General features: G+C 45.2%; 1 protein-coding gene and 1 non-coding gene across 2 annotated transcripts in view; one reads left to right on the forward strand and one right to left on the reverse strand.

Annotated features, from left to right (window-relative positions):
- Positions 1–588: 588 nt before the first annotated feature.
- The window catches only part of CDS2 (CDP-diacylglycerol synthase 2), a 68,370-nt gene continuing 44,907 nt past the window's right edge, over positions 589–24,051 (reverse strand). Inside the window, exons 2-13 of the mRNA XM_067707543.1 lie at positions 21,094–21,230; positions 19,721–19,817; positions 18,865–18,962; positions 16,656–16,795; positions 14,897–14,955; positions 14,176–14,258; positions 12,132–12,219; positions 11,554–11,622; positions 10,514–10,666; positions 8,936–9,055; positions 8,391–8,494; positions 589–8,134 (exon numbers count right to left, since the gene is read on the reverse strand). Coding sequence (XP_067563644.1) covers positions 8,002–8,134; positions 8,391–8,494; positions 8,936–9,055; positions 10,514–10,666; positions 11,554–11,622; positions 12,132–12,219; positions 14,176–14,258; positions 14,897–14,955; positions 16,656–16,795; positions 18,865–18,962; positions 19,721–19,817; positions 21,094–21,230 — 1,281 coding nt within the window. The 3' untranslated portion in view covers positions 589–8,001. The remainder of the gene's footprint in view (positions 8,135–8,390; positions 8,495–8,935; positions 9,056–10,513; positions 10,667–11,553; positions 11,623–12,131; positions 12,220–14,175; positions 14,259–14,896; positions 14,956–16,655; positions 16,796–18,864; positions 18,963–19,720; positions 19,818–21,093; positions 21,231–24,051) is intronic.
- Positions 18,191–18,263, forward strand: TRNAK-CUU (transfer RNA lysine (anticodon CUU)). The gene has a single exon. It is a non-coding gene; the product is annotated as a tRNA-Lys (tRNA).

Here is a 24,051-nt window from a genome sequence, read left to right on the forward strand (position 1 = left end):
TTGTGTAAGGAATGAATGAGCGGAGGCAACGAGGCTGCATGGAGCCAACTGGCAGTCAGGATGAATCTGAAGAATATTTAGAAAGTAGAATGGGCAGGCCTTGGATACTGATGAGATCACTCCTAGTGAAGAATTGATGGTGGTGAAAGAACACTGGATTGGGGCAGGTACTGGAGGAGGGCCTGGGTCTGGCCATGCAAAGTCCACACAAAGAGGCCTCACAGGCCCATGAGGGTTAGGAATGTGGACTTGGAAACTGCAGGATTATGGTGACTGAAGCCCTGAGAGTAGGCAAGAACACCCAGGAGGGCATTCAGTGGGGAGAAGTGTCTCGAGCAGAATGCTGCCAGCTAAGGGCAGGGCCAGCAGGAGGAGAGATGCCCAGAAAGGCAACTTAGAAGGAGCAGCCAAGGCAAAATGAGGAAAGGTGGAAAGCCAGAGAGCAGGTGAAGGCCAAGGGCAGAGGATGCCTCAGGAGGGAGTGGTCGGCAGCGCCCTGGAAGTGATGCTGGTTCCATACAGACAACCCCCCCCCCCCCACATCTCATACCAAGTCAGCACACCCTCCATCAGATACCACAAACGATGCAGAATTTAACAGATGTTTATTTGTGTAGTAGGAAGATTCAGGTATATAAATAAGGTGAATACTTTCCAATGTACAGTATATCATGATCTGACACTTCATTGAAAAAGAATCAGTTCAATACTGATCAGACAGTGCACAGAGAAAGGTCAGCTGGGGCAAAAACACATGGATTTAGTGAAATGCCAGAGGCAGGGCCAGGACAAACTCGGGGCCAATCTTGGCAGCACAGACACTGCAGTGGGCTACATTTGACTACCTGGCACTCCCCAGTGGGGCCAGGGAAGCCATTTCTATGTTTTGGGGAACTTTCTCACTAAACAGGTCTTCAGAGTGAACAGAACTGAGGAAGTGCCTGACTCACCCAACACCACCAGGCTTCCCAACAATCTTCAACAGAGGGGCCGCTTGTCTCTAACACTTTGGTCTTCCCCTCCTGTTTTGGAAAGTATTAAACACCAATAAAACTTAAAACTTGGTATCAGCATCGACTCCAGAAGAGAATCCACAGTGAATGAGCGTTGAATCCAGGGAGACCTGGATGGGTTTCTGAGCCCAGTTTCTGTTCCTGCACCCACAAGACACTCAGGGCTGGCCTCCGCCAGCTGCAGGACTCTTGGCCTCTCCTCTGCCTGCACTCCTCCTGCTGCTGCCCCCATGGCTTCTCAACAGTCCACTGGCCGGACGACAATAAACCAGGGTATCCTGACACTGCCTTTTGTTCTCTTGGCTCCAAGTCCTTTGGTTATGTTGGCCCTGATGTCTGCTCAGCTCTTTCCCTTTGTAATCAGCTCCCAGACACCCAGCCAGTGTGACATAAGGCAGCAACACAGTGCTGTGTGGCAGCCACATGGTGCTGTGTGTATGGAGGATTCAAATGCAACAGAACACAAAGGACATCCTTATAAAAACAGGTAGGTACATTCTCAACCCCCTTTCTAGTCTGGCATTCCCTGGCACAAAGCCAGCAAAACGAGCACATGAAACTAACAAAGGTAAGAAATGGGTGCTCCAGCAGCCAAGGACAGGGACTGCGCTATGGATGACGTCGGCAGAGAATCTCACCTAGGACAGTCACCAGGTGGCTAAACCCAACTAGAGACTCTGAGCACTACATAAGGGTCTCCCGAGACCTGGGAGACCACTGCAGCAGCATCTTCAGCCCAAGGTGCAGAGGGCCCTTGCCCCTGGTTTGGAGCTGTTTTCTCTACAGATAAAAAGCTGCCTGGGTCCATTAGATGCAACAATGAGGGAGGAAGTGCCCGGCCTGGCAAGCATGGGTCCAGAGGAGTGGGAGGCAGGCCTAGGATCAGTCCATCACAGCAGCTGCTCACTAAACCCCCACAACTGTGCTCCTGGCTCCTGTCATAAGCAACTAACTGAAGGGGAGAGACTACCATTTAAACACATGGGCCTTGGGTCTAGTCTTCATTCCCCTCACTCAGGAAACAGCCCACAGTCAAGCCAGTGGTCCTAGGTCATTATTATTCTATTGGCTTGAGAACTTCCGGGATACCCCGTCAACACCATTCCTTTCAAGTGAAGAATGAGCCACCTCAAACACACCCTCCCCAACTCCTCTGTCTGCATTCGGAAAACTAAAAGAAATAGTTTTCATTTTTCATTAATCCGGTGCCTACTCTCCTTTCATTCATGAATCACCGCTGAGATCCTCTGCTAACCTAGAATCCAAGAGAAACACCCTCTATCTATCCCCAAGTGGTCACCTGCGTCTACCCTGTTAACACTTTTAAGAAAGCAAGAAACACAAAGCCCCTGACTTGTTATGTGTAAGGACATGAGCGAGAGCTTTAGGCCTTCCCTCTGTACTATCATCTACTACAGAGCAGCTTCCTCTCTCTCCCACTCCTCTTGGGCCCCGCGGTGTCCGCTCACACGGAGGACTGCTGCAGGTCCCTGAGCTGTGTGCACAGAGCACAGTTCTTGGCAGAGGGGGACATGGGGTCCACAGCAATTCACAGATCAGCCCTTACTGCCCAGGAAGTGGAGGCACCACCAGGCAAGAGGAAAGGGCCTCCTTCCCCGTGGCAAGTCCAGACCAGGGGCAGCAGGACGTGAGCAAAATCTCAGGCAAACCATTCCTACCAGGAATGGAGAATTCTGGAACTTGTCCACATCCTCTTTCCTTTCGTCAGGCTGGCTTTCTAAATGAAGTGGGAAGTACCCAGTCACTGTAGATGGGTAAGGTCTGGACTGATTCTCTCAGAAGGAGAGTGTGGTCACTTTCTAGACTTTGAACACCCAGGCTGTGTGCAGGGAAGGGGCAGTGTAGTGGCTGAGAAACAGTCTCCAGCATCACACAACCCTGGGTTCAAATTACCAGCTGGGTTCAATAAAAACAACTACCATTTATTGAGCTTACTATGTGCCAGGCACTGACAAATATTTACATGCATTACCTCATAAAATCCTCACAACAATCCCGTAAGGGAGCTGCTATTATCAGAGCCAGCTGGGTTGGAATTGTACCTAGTAACCTGCCCAAACCTAGGGCTATTTGAGCCCAAAGTCTATCTTAACCACTGCACTTTGCCTGTCATGGTACCTCATTTTCCTCATGTATAAAATGGAGATAATACCTGATCAAAGGTTGTTTTCTGGATTAAAAGGGATAATGCATCCTTAGCACTGTGCCTGGCACATATTAAGCACTATTATTGCAATTATTATTAATAAACACACTGCTGGTAACTTAATGACTCGAGAATAAAAAGGAGCCTCATCAGATAGGCATTTGGTAGAAGAGGGGAAGGGGGGCAGGGTTTTCAAAGAGCCAATGGATTTGAAAGCCACTGGCCATAAAATCCTAGACTTCAGATATTCTGGCATTCTGTTCTCATAAATCATCTACATGTTCTAAAATCCCAACACTTCAGCACCCAAAGTATACCTCCCAAACCAGCCTCCCAGCTGAGATCTCTTTGTCTTTGAAAACATGCCATACATACGGACAGGTGAAAGCCTTACTCTATCAAGAGGCAGCCCCACGTAAGAACAGCAGCCTCTACCCACCTGAGAGGCCAGGTGAATAAGGTTACTGCCGGTCAACCTGAAAGGGGGGGGGGGTATGCAGTGATGGGAGGAACAGAAAGACGGGGCCACCTTCAAATGGAAATAGGCAGTCAGCAGCTGGGACTCCATTCCTCACTGAGAACGGGCCCACCTTCTGCAGGGAATGTGGGTGAACAGAGTTCAGGACCAAGAGGAGGTAGGCCTAGAAGAGCCCTTAAATTAGCCTCTTTCATCACCACTTGGTCCAAGCCTAGCACCCTATGTAGGTCGTGCCACAAGGGCCCCCACCCAACAAGGGAAAACAAGTTAGGAAGTGGGAGCGGGTAATCTCTTTAAAAAGTGAAAGCTGGGTAATTGCGAGCATGGAAGGTGATCAAGGGAAAAGGAAGTTCGTTTCCCCAAGACAAGGACAGAATAACGAGGCTCTGCCCAAGAACCAGACCCTCTCTTCAGGAAGCTGATGGTTTGTTCCAGCCACTCTTTCGGAGCCCCTGCTGACAAGCACAGTGAGAGTCGGCCCATGGTTTGTTGTCTTGCAATGTGTGTGTGACAGTCACCTGGACATCCTTCTGTGGAAGGACAGCACCTTGGGCCTAAGGGAAACTTCCCACCCTGACTGTGGAAGAACAGGAACCCTGGGCCTAAGGGAAACTGCTCCCTCCCCACTCCACCCCTTCCTCAGCACATAATCACAACGCACAAGAAAGGTGGGCACAGATGAGAGTTACTCCCAAAGACAAAAGGCGATGGTGCCTAAGATATCAGTGACACAAGAAGTTGTTTCAGAGGTGCCACATCTAGTACAGTAATGCAAATCTACTTCCTTGGAAACTGACCTTGGGCAGGCTTCTTACGGAGCAAGGCCACTGCTGTCCAGTTTTCCAAGCAATGATGCTCTTTGCCCTGAGTCAGTCACACACACCCCTGCCCCTGGCAATGTCAGGGATGCTCCTGAGCCTGCCAGGGGCTCACTGACAGTCTGAAGATGTGAACTTAAGGATCCATTCGAATCAGCCTCCAGCTAACTCGGCAACTAGCTCATTCAAATCAAAGGGCCCGTTTAGTCTCCGTTAAAATATATTTTTGGAATCTTCTTATACAATATAAGTTACAGGATAAAAAGCACAGCGGGGAAAAAATAAATACCATAAAATGATTTCAGAGTCTACCTGTGTAAGGCTAAGTTACATTTTGCCCCTTCTGAAAGAGACATTAGTTTCAAACATACATTACAGAATTGTACAACACTAGAAGGAGATACATCTTAAATACAGTTAAACTATACCTACTAAAATGCTCAGAATATGAAACAGGCAAGAAGTAATAAACATAAATAAGGCCCAGGCTGCCTTAGAGGGTTTCACTTTCAGAAGCAAAACATAAATGTGTACTTTTTCGATGCTGAGAGCAACTGAGAGGGTGGCACATGCACGCAAAGGGAAAAGGCGTGGGTGTCCTGCGAGCAGTCACGAGAACTCGCCAGGGAGGACGCCCAGGCCCAGCCCCTGCAGATGCTCCCTGGTTTCTTTTTCCATCAGCTCCTTATGTCACCAGGTAGGAGCTAACAGCAACTTAAACTCTAAACATGGCACACAGGTCAGGCCTCCTGAGCTTGCCAGAAGGAATATTGCGCTTTCCCAAAGGTGAGGAGGCCCGGGGATGAGAAGTCCTTGTCCTGCTGGTGAGCACAACCACCACGTGACCCTGGGGAAGTGCCCCCCGGCCCTCGGCTTCCTCATCAGCAAAGGGCTCATGCCTCTGACCTGAGGTACCTCAGAAGGCTGCTGTGAGAATGTATAGGATTCAAATTGGAAAACAAACAAAAAAAATCTCTAAAACAGGACTGCACAATATGTATGAACACAAAATCAAATGGGAAACATAAAACCATGCATGGGAGTTAGAAACTAAATCCACAACAAGGGAGGGCACACAATTTGTCACATTTTATTTCTCACAAAAAAAAAATGGATCTGAAGCAAGTTATGCCACTCATTAATATCTGCACAGCTGTGTGTTACAAGTCTCTGGAAACTTGTCTATTTGGTGAAAGATTTTCAATAAATGGGAGAAAGAAAAACAATGTGCTATATAGACACAAGGTGGCATCAGTCTCCTGGCTACTGACTATGAAATTCCCCTATTTCACCAGAAAGCAGGAAGGGAATCAAAAGAAAACAAAATCCCAGCTGACCCTCGGGCTTTCTTGATGGCAGCTCTGTTGAGCTTCCAGCTGCCGTTTCCCAGGACCCCCATCAGCAGCCATGTCCACAGGAATGTGCCAGGCTCCCTGATCCCAAAGGAAGACCTATTCAAAGGTGGCTCTCTGCTGCCGAGTCCCAGCTGAGACTCCCTGCACCCAAGGATCCACCATCTGCCCACAGTAGGGCACCACGAGACAAATGTGGCACCATTCCATCTCTGGTTTGGGGAACCAAGTTCATTCTGCAATCAGAAAACTAGATTCGTTACTCATCACCTCCACTTTTTAAGATTTATTGCTGAGGACAAGCATTTTAAGGACAAGTATTTAGAAAAGGCCTGTAAGTACTTGCTTTTTGGGTGCCCAGGACATGACTCAATACCTGCAGCAGCCTCTGGTACATGTACTTGTTCAGCCAGAATCATGGAATATGGGAATTACAAGACACCTCAGAAAATGAGGACCCACAGAGTGATGTGTCTGTCCTACCTAGAGTCACAGCCAGCACTAAAACCCCATGCAAAAACACATTTTGTTTTTAAGGGGGCCTTGGACCTGAAAAAGAAAAGCCATGTAATGAACTGGAAATAAAAGTTCAGAAGAAAGAAGCTGTTGCACGTGGAAGGTCACACAGCGACTGTGAGCTGAGACATCAAGAGGGGTCTGGTCCGTGCTGGACGCTTTAGTGATCTGGGCTGGCTGTGAGCATCCACGGATGCAGTGAGGCTGAGATAAACAGAAATAAAGCAAAGCAGCACCAGCCCAAGGTGCTGAAGCAAGCTGCTACACCCCCATTTGGCAGTGAGAACCAATACGGCACAGAATAATGGAACACACTTGGCCACCAAGCTCTCCCCTTGCTTATTGTCCTGACAAAGAACGTATATTCCAAAAGTCAACCTCACTCCTCTACTTAAAAGGAAACAATAAATAAGTCACAGTTGAAAAGAAAAACGGTCCCCCTGTAAAATATAAACTACATTTAAACTGGTCACATTATACAACAAGTGTGCATTTAATCTTCAGAAGCTTCAAACCTCTAATTGGGTTGGGTTATGCAGAGTTGTAAGCAGGACTTTGTGGTTTCAGTGAAGAAGTCATGGTACAATTGAAATCACTGTAAGAAATAAGTGATTTTTAACACACACACAGATACACACTTGCCTTAAGAGTTATACATATATATATTATATATATAATATACACACACACAACACAGCAGCTACGTGGGTGGTCAGCAAGGCCAAGGGCATGGGCATGTGAAAGAGAAGCCCTCTGCTCCCTGTCAAATCGGGAAGCCCCCAGAAGGGATTCAGCAGCAACAAGTCTACAGCACAAACGTGAACGACATCATCCCTGAAAAGACCCAGTTAACCGACTGCCCTATAGGAGCCACTTGAGCCTAAACCCTGTAGGAAAAGGCCCAACTACAGTATATCCTACTGCATACACTTGAAATAGTACAGTGTAGCTTTTCTCCAGACTATTATAATTTTTCATGCTTTCTGAAAAAAATAAAAACTGAAACCTTCTTTCAGTCTGTGATGAAGCGAGGTGAACCCATATCATAAAGCAGAGCTCATACTCCACAGGATTTGTGAACAGAATGCCTATCTGATTAACAAGTCTTCATCCCTCCAGCCTCAGGAGGCAGCACTCCTGTAGCTCCAAGGCAGGGATTACTGAGAAGCCCAGGGAAAGCGCTCCAGTAGTAAAGACATCCAAGCTGTGCATCTCTTCCCTGCTGGGGGTCAGCTACAAAGAGAGCTTGGGGTGGCGGGGTGGCGGGGTGGCTAAACTGGACGAACACAGATGAATGACCACTCTGACCAAGCCCAGATATGGAAGCTCCAGCTTGGGAGCTAGAAGCACCAAGCAGGTGCTTCAGAGCTGGGCAACACTGTCTTCCAGGTTGTTAAAAACTTCGGTTTTAAAAACCCAAATGGTTTTACCACCATGACTTCTTTCCAACTCAAAGCTGTAGGTTACTTACAACCCAAATCATAAGCACATAGACTGTACACACAGATTTTTTTTTTAAAATCCACAAATAAAAAACACTGTAAAAAAAAAAAAAAAAAGACAGTGAGTTGAAGTCTTGTCTTTGTCCAGCTGGGCTTGCCCTGGAGCCCTGCCCCTCACTCAGCCCTGTTCCTGCTCTTCTGGCCCTTGGTGGTCCCTATTCGTCCTCCGTGGCAGCTGTCAGCATCCCCTTGTCAGTCAGGTGAGATTTGAGCATGTTGAAGATGTGGAGCTGCTGATCTGGCCTCAAGGTCAGGAACTGCTGAACCAGCTTACTCGGGTTAGGGCCCCTAGAAGAGGATGAAGAAACAGCACTGAGCAAAGCAGGGGCCAAGCAACTTCGAGGGCCTGATTATTTAAGTAGCTGCTCCCTCTCTGGATTCTCTACTAATGGAGGGTAAGGGTCCTCAGGGAATCCATAACTAATAGCAACTGAAAACTGCATTCACACTTGGTTTTTTTCACTCAAACTGAGAAGTAGCTAGAATTCTAGAATTTCACCACTTAAAAATCCACTAACTTGGTTCAGATGGAAAGGTACTATACCTGATAAAACTGGCAATATACACATTGACAAAGGTGGCCATCAGATACTGGCAGTCAAAGCGATCCATGATGCCTCCATGGCCAGGAATGGTATTGGCAAAGTCCTGTTAGAGGAGGGGAAGGATTGATGAGCCTGGCCTCAGCCAAGTCAAAGCCTGGTTTATGGTCCCACCTCAATGTCCAGCTACTGTACTGAATAGCTGAGGGCAACAGAAAGTGAAAAGTAAGTATTGATTCAAATGCTGAAGCTATAATAGGACACAATCTTATTAAATTACAAAATGTTTCTTTTGAAGAAAGAATATATTAACAAATATACTGAAAATCCAACCACTGAATTTTCTTAGAAACAATGTATCTTCCTTTAACCTACTTAAATTCCATGCATGGGTGAAGAAGAGCACACATTAATAATCAGAGTTCATGGCTTGGTATTTTGAAGGGGGTGGTGGCTGATGAAGTGGGACAGGAGGAGGAAGGCAGAAGACGGGTGAAAAGGGGCCCAGCTTGGAGACAATGAGGGGAAAAGAAAAGGGTTTTCCTACTTTGATTTTAAAGGCTCGCTTGAATCCACTAGCGAAGAACCCTCCAAAGGGGCCAATGAGTGAAGCAAAAGTGGAGAGGGCAATGCTGTGAATCTGGAAGGGGTACATCCGGACTGTTTTCTGAAAAGAATAAATGAAGTCAGTTGAGATGCCTGCAAGCCCAGGCTTATTACTTGTTAACATTAAAAAACAAACAAACAACAACAAAACCACCTCTTTATGAAACTATTTCTCTCCCCCCACCCCAAAATAATTTAGGAAAAAGACTGGTTTGCGGGTTTTTGTTTGTTTTTGGTAAATCTCTAATATATGGCTTAATAGAGGACATTAAGGTACTACGCATTCAGTCTACAGCAATATGATGTTTTGGTTGAAGTGTATGAAGAAAATCTAGCCCTACAAGGACACATTGTTGAAAAAAGGAAGCGTATTTTAGCACCGTCTTTTCAGATAATTATGGGTATTCTTCTCTGATACTACACCAGAACTTGAGCCGTAGTTTTCTAAAAATTTGGTGCAATGTGGAATCTGAAAGCCTATCAATGACCATTTGAATGGATCGTTTACCCGTGCATGACTGTGTAACACCATGCACTGGCCATTTCAAAAATACTGGTTCACTGAGTTACACAGATCTTTCAAATGTAGACAAATTTTGCCATACAATGTCAAAACGTCATATGTTAAAATCACCACAGATCCCTCAGAAAAGCCTTTAAGTATTAAGAAGCTGTCAAACTTACAGTGGCAGGTATACACTTTCCAAAACTCTAATTTGTACTTGAAAGCCAAATTTTATCATTGGTAACAACTACTGTCAGTTGTTTTCTTGAAGTGACAGACTCACTTTGTTTCTTTTCAAGAAAAATGTCTGCCAAAAATCCAAATCTGAAAAATTATAGTTTGCCGGTTCTTTTCAAGTAAAAATTATGTCCCCATAAAAAAGCCGCTAGTTCAGCTCGTAACTCAAGCAGGTGCACACGCAGTCTTCCTTTAGGTAAGCACTGTCCTGCAGCATTTAGCAGGAGCATTTTGTGTATAATTTCCATTTTGGTACCAGAGCATTAGAAAGGTGTGTATTCAAGGGTCAAGATTTAATAAATTTAATAATTTTACTATCTCATCAAAGACATTCTTAAAGTGAGCTGGCTGAGTCTTCCTGTGAGTATGTGGCATAATGAATTCAATGACAGTCCAGTTTAGTGCCACTGCCTTCACTCATGCTAAGGTGCCAGCACTGCTTTTGCACCATCATGGCAAATGTTGACAAAGTGAAAAAGTGAAACTTTCTTCATTATGTTATGAAGAAAGTACAGACCCCCTGAGAGGACCTCAGGGTGCCCCAGGATCCAAAAGCACACTTTAAGAATCCTGGTCTTAATGATTTGAAGCGGGAGAAAATGTCTCCTCCTGTCCTCACCCTGAGCTGACTTGAGCAATTCTCCAACCTGGGGCTTACAAGCTTTGGGGAGGGAGGAAGCTAGTTGTTTTTGAGGGAAGGCAGTGGTGGAGAGAGGGCTCTCTCTGTGTAGTCACTATCCAGCCAAGGATCATTCGCCCCATGTGAGTGGCACATACCCAGCCAATGACCGACTGGATCACCCCAGGAATGTTGTACTCCTGCAGACGAAACAGGTCCGAGGGCTCACAGTCCACAGTGAAGCTGTTGGTATCATTGTTGTACTCCACGGGGCAGACAAAGCATCTGTACCCGGACATCACATAGGACAGCTGAGGATGAGAACAGACAGACTAAGGAGACAAGTTCCAGCCATCTTGCCTGGGCAGCACGTGCCTGGTTCAGCCAAGTCCCTCACAGTGCCTAGCACCCTAAGTGCAAGCTATGCACTAAATCAGAGGTTCATATTTCACCATATGTGTATTTTACCTGTATCTGGAAAAAAAAAATGGAAAAGAGGCTGATGGCCCACTGAGGCTTCAATGTACTTGCTCCAATAACCAGGCCCTGAATAAATCCAGGAAAGACCTGAGGGAATTTGGGCAAAGAACTACAAGAAGTTTCACCCATTTGGAGGAGCAACGGTCCATTTTTCTCAGGATCCCTTAATTCAAAATGGCAGGTGGTGAGGGGAGTGGTATAGTGAGAGGGAGACAACCAGGAGGAGAGAAGGCTGAAGAGCAGTAAGTAGGGGGTCAGCCCTGAAGGGCAGCTGGACAACTTTGAAAAGGGGAGAGACAGGCCTGAGGGTCAAAAGCAGCGAATGGTGCTCTAGAAAGGGCTGGGAGATCATTCCTCTCCAGGAAAGACACGCACAGGAGAAAATCTGGGTTAGAATGGCATACCCCACCTCACCTCTTACTCTCAGGCAAAATATCAATTGCCTGGACAAGAATGCCATCTCCTGAGTGTTGCCAGGCCTCAGACTGAGAGGAGTACAAGGTGTGCACGGCCCCCACTCCTCTACTGCTTAAAGACTGGCAGATAAAGGACAGCTGGCATTGCCCATGCCATGTTCATGCCCCGCTATAGGGCAAGGTTGCCATTCCGCAGGACAGAGTCCTTGGCCTCGGGGGACATGCTCACTAGCCATGGATGGGCTTTGAAGGTGGGTGGGAGGCCTCTGCCCATCCCCCACCCAACTGGGAGCACCACCTACCAGAAGGCCAAATACCACAGTAGCAAAGCAGCCCCCGATGAAGCCTTCCCAGGTCTTCTTCGGGGACAGCTGTGGACAGAGAGCAAGTTCTTAAAAAAAGGCATTTTGATAACTCTAGCTTTGGGAATAATGATTAACTGTTAAAGGTCTTTCTACTATTAAAAAAACTCATTCAATTAAACCACCTCACCTTCTAAAGTACCCCATACTTGGTTTCCTTGTTCCCTGTCTGATAGCCCTCAGTTTCCTTTCTGTTTCAATTGGCCAAATAATTTAATTATATTATAAAACAGCAAACTATTTAAATGATAACACTCAAATTCAGATCAAAGCCACAAAAGTGTGCCTACACCGTCTATAAAAATATTTTCCCTATTAGCTCTTTTTTTTCCTATGAGTAGTTGTCAAGTCTTCCTCTGGCTTTTCTCTTGAAGCTAATTTATTACTAGCCTTTCATCAGGATGACATAAAGATGTACACACCAGCTAGATCTCTTCTGTCTCCCAAGCTGATCTACTCATATTGAAAGCACCACCCTCCCCTCACGGTGATGGTCCATGTTAGGGTGATCCACTTACCTTGATGAGTGGGGTTCGACCAAAGAAGAAGCCAAACATATAGGCCATGATGTCATTACAGATCACACAAGAAATGGGGACAATGAACCTAGGAAATAAACCAAAGTAAGAATCAACACTACCAAGATGATAATACCTCAAAAGTCCACAAAACAATGCCATTCATAAATTTCAGTACCAGAATAACCCATATAGTACTTATTAACCATTAAGGAATAAGTTTAAAAGAAATAAAATGCCACATAAGCCATACCTAGTACCCAGCACATAGCAGCATTCAAATGTTTACTGAATGACTACTGAATAAATGGAGGTGGTACCCTATAAAATGTCATTTGTTCTTTTTTCATTATAAAGTAATATAAAAATTTAAAGTGTAAAGAAAAGAAAAAATAAAAAGTTACCTTGTTTCCCCTATCCCTATCTCCATTCTCCAAAATAACTACTTTTAAACATTTCTGACTTTTCTTCTTCTAGTAGTTACTTCCATAATCCTAAGTAATACATTTATTATCTATTTCATAATTTACCTTTTTTTTTTTTTTACTAGCTCTACTAGCTCCAGTGAGCCCAACTTTTCCCCAGGACTACACTGAGAGCAAGATCAAGTACATATAGCCAGATTTCTTCTCTGCCTCCCTCTGCTGGTCTGGTCATCCCCACCATGAAAAAAAAGGGACAGTTTCCAAACTTGTACCATCTCTCTCTTCTCACTTTCTGCTCTCTGACAGTCACTTTTTTCAAATTTTCTCTATTACAGTTTAACATAACATATAAGAATCCTAGCCCTTCAACTACAGGCAATATTTTCTGACTTCCTGCTTGTTAAGGTAGGGATTTAGAGCACCTGTATCCACCCAACAACCCATAGTATTTACTTTGTTGAGGCTTCTAGCAACATTCTCTGCTCTACAACTATAATTAAGTCTTGAAGGTTCAGTCTAAAAACCAATAACTAGAGATTTTAATATGATTCACTCTAGAGCCAAGTGGTATGTCTAGCCCTGAAGATGAGAACTTAGCATGAGCCCCTCTTTAGAATTACTTAACAACACTCTGAAAGAGAGGGAGAGTACATCTCCTCAGGCCATTATCATTATTTTAAACATAATAATGCCATAAGGCGAACATTTAGATGAGCTAGTCTCTGTTCTAAGCACTTTACATATTTTTACTAATTTATTCCTCAGGCAGTGGGTATTACTGTACCTTCACCCTGAGAACAGGAAACAGAGGCACAGTTTGGGATCTTAATCACAGTACTTTAGCTCCTCATATACACGAGGATATGCCTTCACATTTTCACTAAAAGCATAGCTTCTTCAGTCAGCCTACTGATTTCTGTCAATGGTGATAGATTTCCTGCTGAAACCATTGCATATGTGGAATAAAATCTACTAAGTATATCATTCTTTTGACACATTGCCAGATTCCATTCGCTAATAGTTTATTTAGAATAGTATATCTATAATCATAAAAGAAATCAGTTTATCATTCTTGTTTCTCCCTCCCTATGGTTTTATCAGCTTTAATATTAAGGGGTGGATAAAACTCAGCTGCTATCATTGGTCATTTTTTCCAGGTGTGAATTCTTATGCAATTTTCAAAGTTCTTTTATAGTTACTGATCTATTCAAGTTTTCTTCTTTGTGATTTTTACTCGGTGACCTCTTGTTAGGAAATCATGATTTTCTCTTCTAGATTTTCAAATTTGTTGCCATATAGTTACATTGCCTTTGATTCTTTAAATATCCCTACACCTGTTAGTCTAGAACAGTGGTTCTCAAAGTGTAGGTCCCAACCAGCAGCATCAGCATCACCTGGGAATGTATCAGAAATTCAAGTTCTCAGGCCCCACCCCATAGCTACTGAAGCAGAAACTCAGGAGTGGGGGTGCCCAGCAACCTGTGCTGCAACTAGGCCTGCAAGGGATTCTGATGTAGCTCAGGTGAGAATCTCTGGTTTAGACAGTTCATCAGAGTTTCTCAGCCCACCTATATGAAAACACCCACAAAATAAAAGGAACCCCCCCCAACATCACTCACCAGATCATTCCTTCAAACAGGTTGTGGATAACAAGATGTGACTGGGTTACAACAATCAGTAATGTTACATGGGTCCAGCCAAACTGCAAAAGAAGATAAAGGATAAACTTTACCTAACAGTTTAGCTTGAAAGGAACTTCAAATAACCGTTAATACCAAATAGAAAATTGCTTAGAAACAGGTAGGAAAGATATCTGCTTCTGTACCTGCCTTACAGGAAGTGAAAAAGGTATAGAACAGGCCTCTGGGAAGAACTATGTTCCCCAGCTACAGTTGCCATCAAAAGGAGGGCCCATATGGCCCATTAGTTAGTCCTTCTATGCTCCAAAAGCCTGGGTACTTCTCATTTTCTTAGTAAGTATTTATTGAGTGCTTAGGACACTCAGAGAGGGGATGTTTTTAGGTTGAGGGAGTGATATAGCAGGCAGGATATCTATGGGCAATGCCTAAAGCTTCACCTTGAGCCTTACCTGGAGGCCACCCTCAGGTCCAGAGGGCAAAGACTACTTAGGGTGTAAATTACATAACAGCGATTGGGTCTAGGTGGATAAAGAGCCACCAAACTTCACGAGGGATGCCTCCTTCATCCTCTAGGTTCCAGATGAATAAAAACAGACTGCAGGGTTTTGATTTATCACTGAAAGGATGAGAGACCTGTGGAGTTTCCACAGAATTTCACTTATGCCAAGAATTTTGACACCGATGCGCATATTTCCCTTACCATGTAGAACTGCAGTCGATAATGCTTCTTGACCAGACTCAGCACAAACATGCAGAATCCTAGTTTGAGGAAGAGGAGGAGAAAGGGCAAAATGAATCACATTCTGCATTTATCTTTGTCCTAGTCATTTCCTTTAGCTGTGTTAAGCAGTCCTTTGCTAATTTCCTGGCAGCAGTTAACCAACCAGGGCACAAATTCATAGCCCAAGGGAATAAAACCAGATAAGCAGTCAGAAGGAAAAAACGACTCCTTCAAGACAATTAAAGGAAGGCAATATTTTAAAATCTTGCAGACTACACTCAACTTAGGACACTGTTCACCAGATAGAAATGTTTTGATCCTAGAGCACGGGCCGACAACAGTCAGGCCAGCCGCCTGTTTTTATAAACAAACTTTTATTAGAACACAACCATACCTATTTGTTTACATATTGTCCAGGGTTCCTTTTGTGCTACAATGGCAGAAATGAGGAGCTGCAACAGAGACCCTATAGCCCCCAAAGCCTATAATATTTATTATCTGGACCTTTTAAGAAAAAGTTTGCCAACCTCTGTCCTAAAGAACAGGCAGAAGGAGGATCTACCTGGTATGGGGCCAAGGCCATCCTTGCATCTCTCTCCTACTGACCCATATGACCGAACTCTCCAGGAAGAAAAGGGATTTTACCCATAAGTGTGCTGAGTCCCTCAAAAGTAGCCCTGCCCAGAAGAGAGCACATCACTATTCAAGACCCCTGGCCTCCCTTTGTGGGGCTGCTCCCAGGCTCTGAGGCATGCTCTCTATCCTCAACACAGCAAACCTCTCAGAAGGGGACTTCATATTTTAATAGCCAGGTGTCTTTCACGGAGCCGAGTATTGCCATCAAGCTGATGAACAACAGGTAAGACTGAAACTTATTAGGTCAGAACAAATTTCTCATATGCCTCAAACTGGCTTTTAGGGTAACTATGAAGAACACATTACTAGCATTACTGTACAGTCTTAACTGAGTTTAGATTGACAGAGCACTTTACTGTTTGTCAAGTTGCAATGTATCTGTTCAAATCCTCACAGTAATGCTCCTGTTTTAGCTTTAGATTACAGAAGAGCTAACTGAGATTCAAAGAGTAAGCTCCTGGCTCCTTAGAAGTCACAGGTCTTTTTAAACCCAAATCAATAAAATTTCTAATATACTGCAATGTCCCTTTTTTTTAAATTAATTTTTATTGGAGTATAGTTGATTTACAATGTGTGTTAGTTTCTGCTGTACAGCAAAGTGAATCAGTTATACATATATATATATATCCACTCTTTTTTAGATGCTATTCCCATATAGGTCATTACAGAGAACTGAATAGAGTTCCCTGTGCTATATATACAGCAGGTTCTTGTTAGTTATCTATTTTATATATAGTAGTGTATATGTCAATGCAATGTCCCTTTTTATATACAAGTTCCTGGGTGGTTTTTGTTTCAGCCACGCTGCAGAATCTCTGCCAAGAGGACAGTCAGGACAAGACCATGCTATGCAGTCCTCCAACAGAGGCTGGAACACAAGGACAGGTGGCACAAACTCAGCCTCCACAACCACACAAGCCCCTTGGTCTCATTTCTCTTAGTAAAGAGCTGCTACAGCTCACGTAAGGCAGAATCCTTAGCTCTGCTCCCCTAAGTGGTCAGAGTTAATGTCATCAAAACCTTACATTGACCAAGAAATGCCCCAACTCAGCAGACATGCAAAAGCAAGACATACACAACTGGTGAGCTGCTTGACTCATACCTGTTAGATAGAGAGTAAAGGAAATGAATCGGTGGTATTTACTGAGAATCCGCAAAGGTTCCTCTCTCTGGACCAGAGTGAAGAAGTAATCTGTCACTGTTTCGCCATAGAAGAAATAATTTACACACAGTAGAAAGTACCTGTAAGAGAATACAGGTCACTGCCAAGGCGAGCACATGTGGCCTCTCCTTTAAAGCGAGGCTGTTAGAAAGCTTCGAGGACCAGAGGTCCACCTGACCCCCAAGACCCCCGGGGGCAGCTCACACAGGACAAGCAGATCACCATTCCCTGTTCTCTGGTGACACTGAAGGTGAGACGTTTATCTAGAAATTTGTGGCTTTCATTCACTCTCCATTTATCATAAACTTGGGACTCAAGTTTTTGCCCCTTCTGTAGCATTACCAGGCCTAACTTAACACTCAAACTGTAAGACAACCCTCTGAAAGGCACCTCATCCTGCCTCCGCAGCCTTACATCCACTCTTCCTGACACAAACCTTGCACATCTATCAAAATGGACTTCTCTGGCTTTGCCACCTGTCTGCTTGGTTCCCTTCTTTTCCCTGCCTGGAACATCCTCTTCACTTACCCAGTTTATCACTCGTTGCTCAAATACCATTTTCTTCATAAAAACCTTGCATGACCTAACATGATATCTGCCTCCCCTGCATTTATTTCTATAGTACAAAGTATTTGCTCCTTCCACTAAGCAATTAATTATGCTTCAGACTGTCTTCCTCTCTGATGCCTGGCTTTGACACACAAACCTTTCACTAGCACTAACTCTTCATCTGTTTATAACCTCTCTCCTCTACTGGAAGGAGCTCTGAGGAGGGAGAAGACATGGCTCATATACCTTTGCGGCCTCACTGGTGTTTCTGAGTATGGGAACCAGCAGCCCCACTCTAAACACTCAACAAGGATCCAGACAAAGAAGAGAAGGGAGAGCTTCTCTCTTCCATTTTTTCTTTTTTTTTTTTTTAATTGTGGAAGTTCAAGAACTCCCATACTGGGTTTGTTTTCTGTTATGTGAAAAACACTTCCTTTGTACAGTGACCACAGTCAGGGGTCAGACATCCTGAGTATGTTAACAAAATTCATAACATTGCTTTCCAGCTATAGAAGACCCACAAGAGAGACCTACATCTTAACCCAGGTGGCAAGCACAGGCCCTGTGGAGACTGCGAGGCAGCTTGTGCTGCTGGATGACGAGGAAGCATCTCTCAGAGGATGTGTCCAGGCCGAGTCCGAGCACATCAACTCCCTTGGCCATAACCAAGTTGCTGGGGCCCAAAACACTACTCTCTGGCCTGGTAAGTAATGAAATCAATGCCCGAGACCCAGCACAGCAGGGTGAGAAGAATCTGTATTTGCCCGAAGTCTTCTCAGGACTACACAGTACTCTGCTCACATGTCACCACCTGAGAAGAGTGTGGTCAATACAGCAGCGAGTTTCAGATCAGGAAGGGGTCTCGGACATCATCTGCACTATAGGTTTTGACCCTGTTTTTGCTTCAAGATAGCCAAGCCCGGAATTCCCTGGTGGTCCAGCGGTTAGGACTCTGCGCTCTTACTTCCGAGGGCCCAGGTTCAATCCCTGGTCAGGGAACTAAGATCTTGCATGTAGCGTGGCGTGGCCAGAAAAAAAAAAAAGCCAAGCCCCTTCCTAGGAGGAGAAAACAGAGTTCCTCTGAGGAGCCCCGATCCCCTGCACTCAGTCTCACTCCTGCTCACTGGCACCCAAGGAGCCTCCGAGGAACTAGGGCTCCAAAACCACAGTTTGAAAAGCACTGACTAGGTCTCAACCATCTGTTTTAAGGATGAGGAAGTCAAGTTCCAGAGATAGCAACACCAGCACTGACAACTCCCAGATAATTCTTGTGGGATGCTGAGATACTAGAGCATGAAAAATGTACTGATATAGAAAAGGGGGGCCATTGTGCAGAGTCTAAGGAATCCAAATACTGATGCAAACACAGTCACAGATGCAGCTGGTCTGGTTTCTTCTGAGGAAGAGTCCAGACTCTGGGTAACTACTCAAACGCTCCTCACAGGCCAACCATACAGTCCGGCCTATGCAATACTTGGGTCTCAAAGGTGCTGTGAAGGTCCATGGCCATCACAGCCTCCCTCCCACCATGATTGTAAATACCTACCACAAAACACTTGTCCAAATCTGTTAAGGGTTTCTGTGGGGCTAAAGAGCTTACCAGCTGAGGGTTCTGAACCAGGGCAGGTCATAGGAGTGGTAGACATTGTAGCCAATAGTGATAATCTCATGGAAACACTTAATCTGAACACACATCACCTGCAGGACACAAAAGAATTAGAACACTTGTCAACTCCCCAATTCTTATGATCTTTAGAAACAGAAACCAACAGGTCATGGGCCTTCAAGAAAAACCACTATATTTAAGAACAATGTCGGTCCTTCAGTGATTCCACTCTCCTCCTTTCTCTCTCACACCACCCCACAGGGTAGTGAGGCCCTTTAAGTCACACAGAGTAGATGCAATTTCTCACAATAAATATATGCTTCTGAAAGTTCAATTAACTTTTTATTGTAGAACACCCCCCCCCACCTCGGGACTCAATATCTTCCATTCTTGACTTCGAATAGAAATACATACTTGAAAAGTCCCAACTGCTCTGCTCAGCACTCATCTGTTAGTCATTTGACCCTGTCCATGACAGTGGGAAGACTAACAGCAAAGTACTGTGGACTGGGATTTCTTAACAAAAAAGTCCTAAAACCTAGGAGGGAGACTCCAGGAAAACAAGAAACAAAACCAAGAGTCACACAGAATCGTAGCCAGGGTCCCAGTTTGATCAAAGAGCTGAAGTAATAAAATCAAATTTTAAAGTGATCCTTAATTCACACACAAATAGCCCTCCAGTTGGCTGCTGGAAGGTGAGAAATCGCAGCTATTCTAAGGCAGATGTGGTCTGAAGAGCCTGGACCCCAAGTGATTCCCAGAACCAACCCAACACCTGGCACTTAAAATGACCAGTCCTGTAGGGAAAAGTGAAGGCAAAACTATAAAACAGCATATAAATGGCACTTACAATCATCATTAAAACCATTGGTCCCAGGTAAATGATGATGAAGAAAAATGCAATCATGGCCAAAGTCAAGATGCCTCTCACCCACCAGTTCTTCCATCTAAGTTAGAGAGGAGGGGAAGGAGAAAACATGTCAGGGGCCCAGAAAGAACTGAGGTACAAACCCAAGGGGGATGGTTCTTCCTGGGTTGAGAGGGCCCTGAGGTCAATCCTTTCCAGGAGTATGTCCTTCACCTTGACAGAGGCAGTAGCCCAGTAGCCACATGCTGGGAGGTGCAGAGCCACCAGAGCCATCACATCATCCATGCTAAACTCAGCAAGTCCTCCAAGGTCCACAGAAAAACACACCCAGCTTGTGTCTTAACGAAGGAATCAGGCAAAAGACCCGAGGGAACAATGCCCTCTACTTCTGTATCTACTTGGACGGCTTCTATGGGCTTCTCTATCTGAGGAAAAAAACATTTTTCCTGCAGCAGAATCCTACATTGCTCTGACCCTGCATTGCTATGGCGATAACAGTATCAAACACAGTGGTAATAATAGCTATCATATGTATGTACCTGGCACTTCTATAAGGACTTTACATGTATTAATTGATTCAACCCTCAACACTACTAGCTTTTACAACAGATGAAGAAAGGGATGCACAGTTCATACACCTGTGAAGTGCTTAAGCTGAGATTTGAATCCTGGGAGTCTGGCTCCAGAACCCATGTCCTTAACCACTGCACAATACAGCCTTTCAAAGGGACAAATGTGTGGGAGGCATGCCCAGGAACACTCTTAGATAATGTTTTGGGGTCTTATAGTTTGCCTTTTTAATCTGCCCACGCAGCTGGTATCGGAAGGACTAGAATCTCAAGGGATCAAAATTTTAACCCTGAATTCACCCAAGTTGAGATGTTTCTCAATTCTTATAGGAAAATTCAAGGAATGTCCACAATGTATGTGTGTGAGAGAGGGAAAACTGAACTCCTAACTAGAAACTTGGGCTCCTCAGTGTAAAGCAACCTGCCCATTAGTCACAAACCCCAAGGATCATTCATCTTCATGTGCTGTGTCAGTGACCACCCCCATGTCCACTCGTTCCTCCTCCTTAGACAGCACCTCCCAGACAGCCTAGAGCACCCTTCAAGGCCAGATCCACCCAGGCGGCGCTCGTAGTCACTGTTAAACACTAGATGATACTCAATGGAGCCCTAGGCAAAGGCAGGGGAGACTGTGGCCAATGAAAGCGGGCAGGCCTGCACCTCACATTCTAACAGATGTGGGCTCCTGCTACAAGATTGTGGGCTCTCTAAGGGCTTCGGGTTTTCCATGGCACTTGGAGACAGTGCAAGACCCCAGCAAGCACTTGCATCATTAAGCCAAGCTACCTTGAAGACAAGTTGGAAAGGGCCCTGTTGAGGACCTCTGGGGTATCGTCTACAGAGGTTGGTAGGGTGACAGCTTCCACTCGGCTCTCACTGTCCGATGCAGTCTCTCCATCTGCCTTTGCTTCTGCCTCCGACTCCTACGTAGCAGAAAAACAGAAGAGGAAAAGGTCACAAGCGCTGAGTAGGATACTGGGTGTAGACATCCAAAAAGACCCATCCACCTTTGAGAATCCCTCTCCATCAACACCTAAGTCACACAGGGAGCAGCCCCTGCTCTGCCACAAGCTATGGATGCTCAGAACCACCAAGACAGCCCGGGCTCTCTCGGGGAAAGCTGGGTGTTCAGGCTATTGCCCCTGCAACAGGGCTCCCCAAAGTCCATGGTGTTACTTCCAGACTTCACAAGAACACCCCATAAGGAGGCCAGCCCCACTCAGTGTGAAAGCCCTATGGGACCACTAACTCGAGTCACTGCTTCACCAGGACTGGTGTGTGTACCACTGCCCTCTCCCAGCCACCAGGCCTGGGCATCAGCAGACACTTTGATGTCACTCACAGAGTTGCCACCAGACCCCAGCCATATAAGGAAATGCTCACAGGAACTCACCCTGCTCCCCAGCCTGTGTGAAGGGACCAGAGCCATGCCAACAACAGGTTCTCCAACCAGAGTACCATGGAGCAGGCTGCTCTACATCCTAGGGACCATCCTTCTACTCAGAGCTTTTATTTCTTAGGAGAATTTAGAATAGCTGCTGTGAGAAGAGGTGCAGGAGAAATCAAATCACTTGGAATCAGAGTAACAATACTACACAGTATTTGAATAGCCCTTCACAGTTTTGAGAGCATCTCCCACACCTGTGAACATCTGAGCAGCTCTGGGAGGAAGGGAAGGAAGACGGAAAGATCCCTGTTTACAAATGAAGAAACAGGGGCTCTGAGAAATTCGATGGCTGGCCCCAAATCTCCTACTAACCAGGTCTCTGACTTCAGTGTGTTCATCCCACTAGATTTCCTTTTATGTAAGCATCTCGGAATCCATTTTATTCTTCAGTAAGAGATTCAGAATAAAGTAAACTGAAAATGGCAAAAGGAGGTTTCACCAAAGTGTCAAAGATTTCATTACATACATGTGCAAACAAAAAGACAGTTATATCTTTCTTCAAATTGGACAATTTGAATTTCCCTGATGACTAATAAATATATGAAACTGAGGATCCCTTCACATGTTTCTTGGCCATTTGGATATCGTCTTCTGTGAAGTGTCTGTCAAGTCATTGGCCAGTTTTCTACTGAGTTTTCTTGCTTTCCTTTTTATTGATTTGTAGGAGTTTTTTTTAATATGTTCCAGATTTAAGTACTTTGTGTCACTAACCTGTTCCTCCAGCCTTCTCTAACCCCCACGCCCCACCTCAGTCCTTCCCTTTCCTACAATCAGACCTTCTCCCTCCGGCTCAGCACTGGCCACAACAGGGACTTGGTGGGAGATTTTATAACTGTCTTCTGCCCCAACTGACCATAAGGTCCCTAAAGACAAGGATTATAACAACTTTTTCTCAGGATATCCTCATGCCCGGCACAAAGATACTTACATAAAATACTTACAAATATATGTAAGGATGGTGGGAGGAAGAGAGGAATTAATTCCAGGTGTGGTAAAGCTGCCCCTGCCCTCATAGAGACAGCTGTTTCTAAATTAACTCACAACTGTGATAACACCACAAAACAGAGGCTTTAGTGCAGAACTGCTGATACAGAGACAGCAGGCTTTGGTAAAGAACTTATGGAGGCACTTTGCTGTACAGCAGAAATTAACACAACATTGTAAATCAACTATACTTCAATTTAAAAAAAGAAAGAACTTATGGAGGTGGCCTCATCCGTAGGACCTGAGGGGAAAAGCCACAACTTCCGATGATGGGGGTCAGTGCTCCTTCCTCCGCCATGCTTAGCCAGTGGCTCTGGACAAGTCACCCAAGTGACTTGTACTGTGCTTCCTCACCTAATAAAAGAAGCCCAGAAAGGACCCTCCTTATCTGGTAGGGGTTCCCTAGAAAGATTTAACCAAACCCCCTCCCAGAGCTGTGCCTATTCCACTGCCCCACAAGGTTCTGAAATGCATGGATAATGTGGGATTATCCCTCTCTGATGAGACTGCCTGAAGACTGAGGCATTTGGAACAGCTTTCCATTCTTCATGTTAACATTATCATCCTCTCCCCATCAGCTACCATCAGGAATATGAGGTAACGATGTTGTGGGATTATCTAGATCTGACCCCTCAACCAAGGGGCTTCAAAATGCAAGTACCAGAGCCCCACCAAGGCTTCCCACAGATGTTCTCCAGGAGTATCTAGAAGCCACAGGGGCTGAGGTGAGCACAGCAGACGAGAGGACACAGGCATGCGTGCATGCACACACACAAGCCCTAGCACAGTTTATTTTTAACTTATCCATCCTGTTGTCAAGGAAACTCACAAAGGCTGCTGGTTCCCCAGGCTAGGAAGGGCAGGAAGGAACCCAGGCAGAGCCCCTGCAGGGGAGGGGCAGGGACCTCCGGCTCGGTACTAAGTCTCTGGACTTTGCAGGCCCTTTTACGAACGTTAGCCCAGATATCGCCATATCCGACTCCTCTCCTTCCTTGCTAGGAGGAAGTGCAGTGAAGAGAGGTATCCTGAAGCAGAAAGTAGTAAAAGGATAGAGAGAAATGTTACAAAGATGCTGTGACTGTTGTTACTGTCAAGACATCAGGGGGCCTGGGATGAACAACTAAGAAATGAAGTAAATGCCCTAAAGAAACAAGCCTGAAGGAGATTAACTTTCCAGGTGTCACCTGCCTGTAAGCAAGTAACTCACTCCAGGCTCCTGAATAAGCATCCTCAGAGCCCTTAACTGGAGGTCTCCTCAGAGCAGGAGACAAACACCTACACAGGCAGCCACTCTCCCACAAGCTGAAACAGAG

The sequence above is a fragment of the Pseudorca crassidens genome, chromosome 15, assembly GCF_039906515.1.
Source record: "Pseudorca crassidens isolate mPseCra1 chromosome 15, mPseCra1.hap1, whole genome shotgun sequence".
NCBI lineage: Eukaryota > Metazoa > Chordata > Mammalia > Artiodactyla > Delphinidae > Pseudorca > Pseudorca crassidens.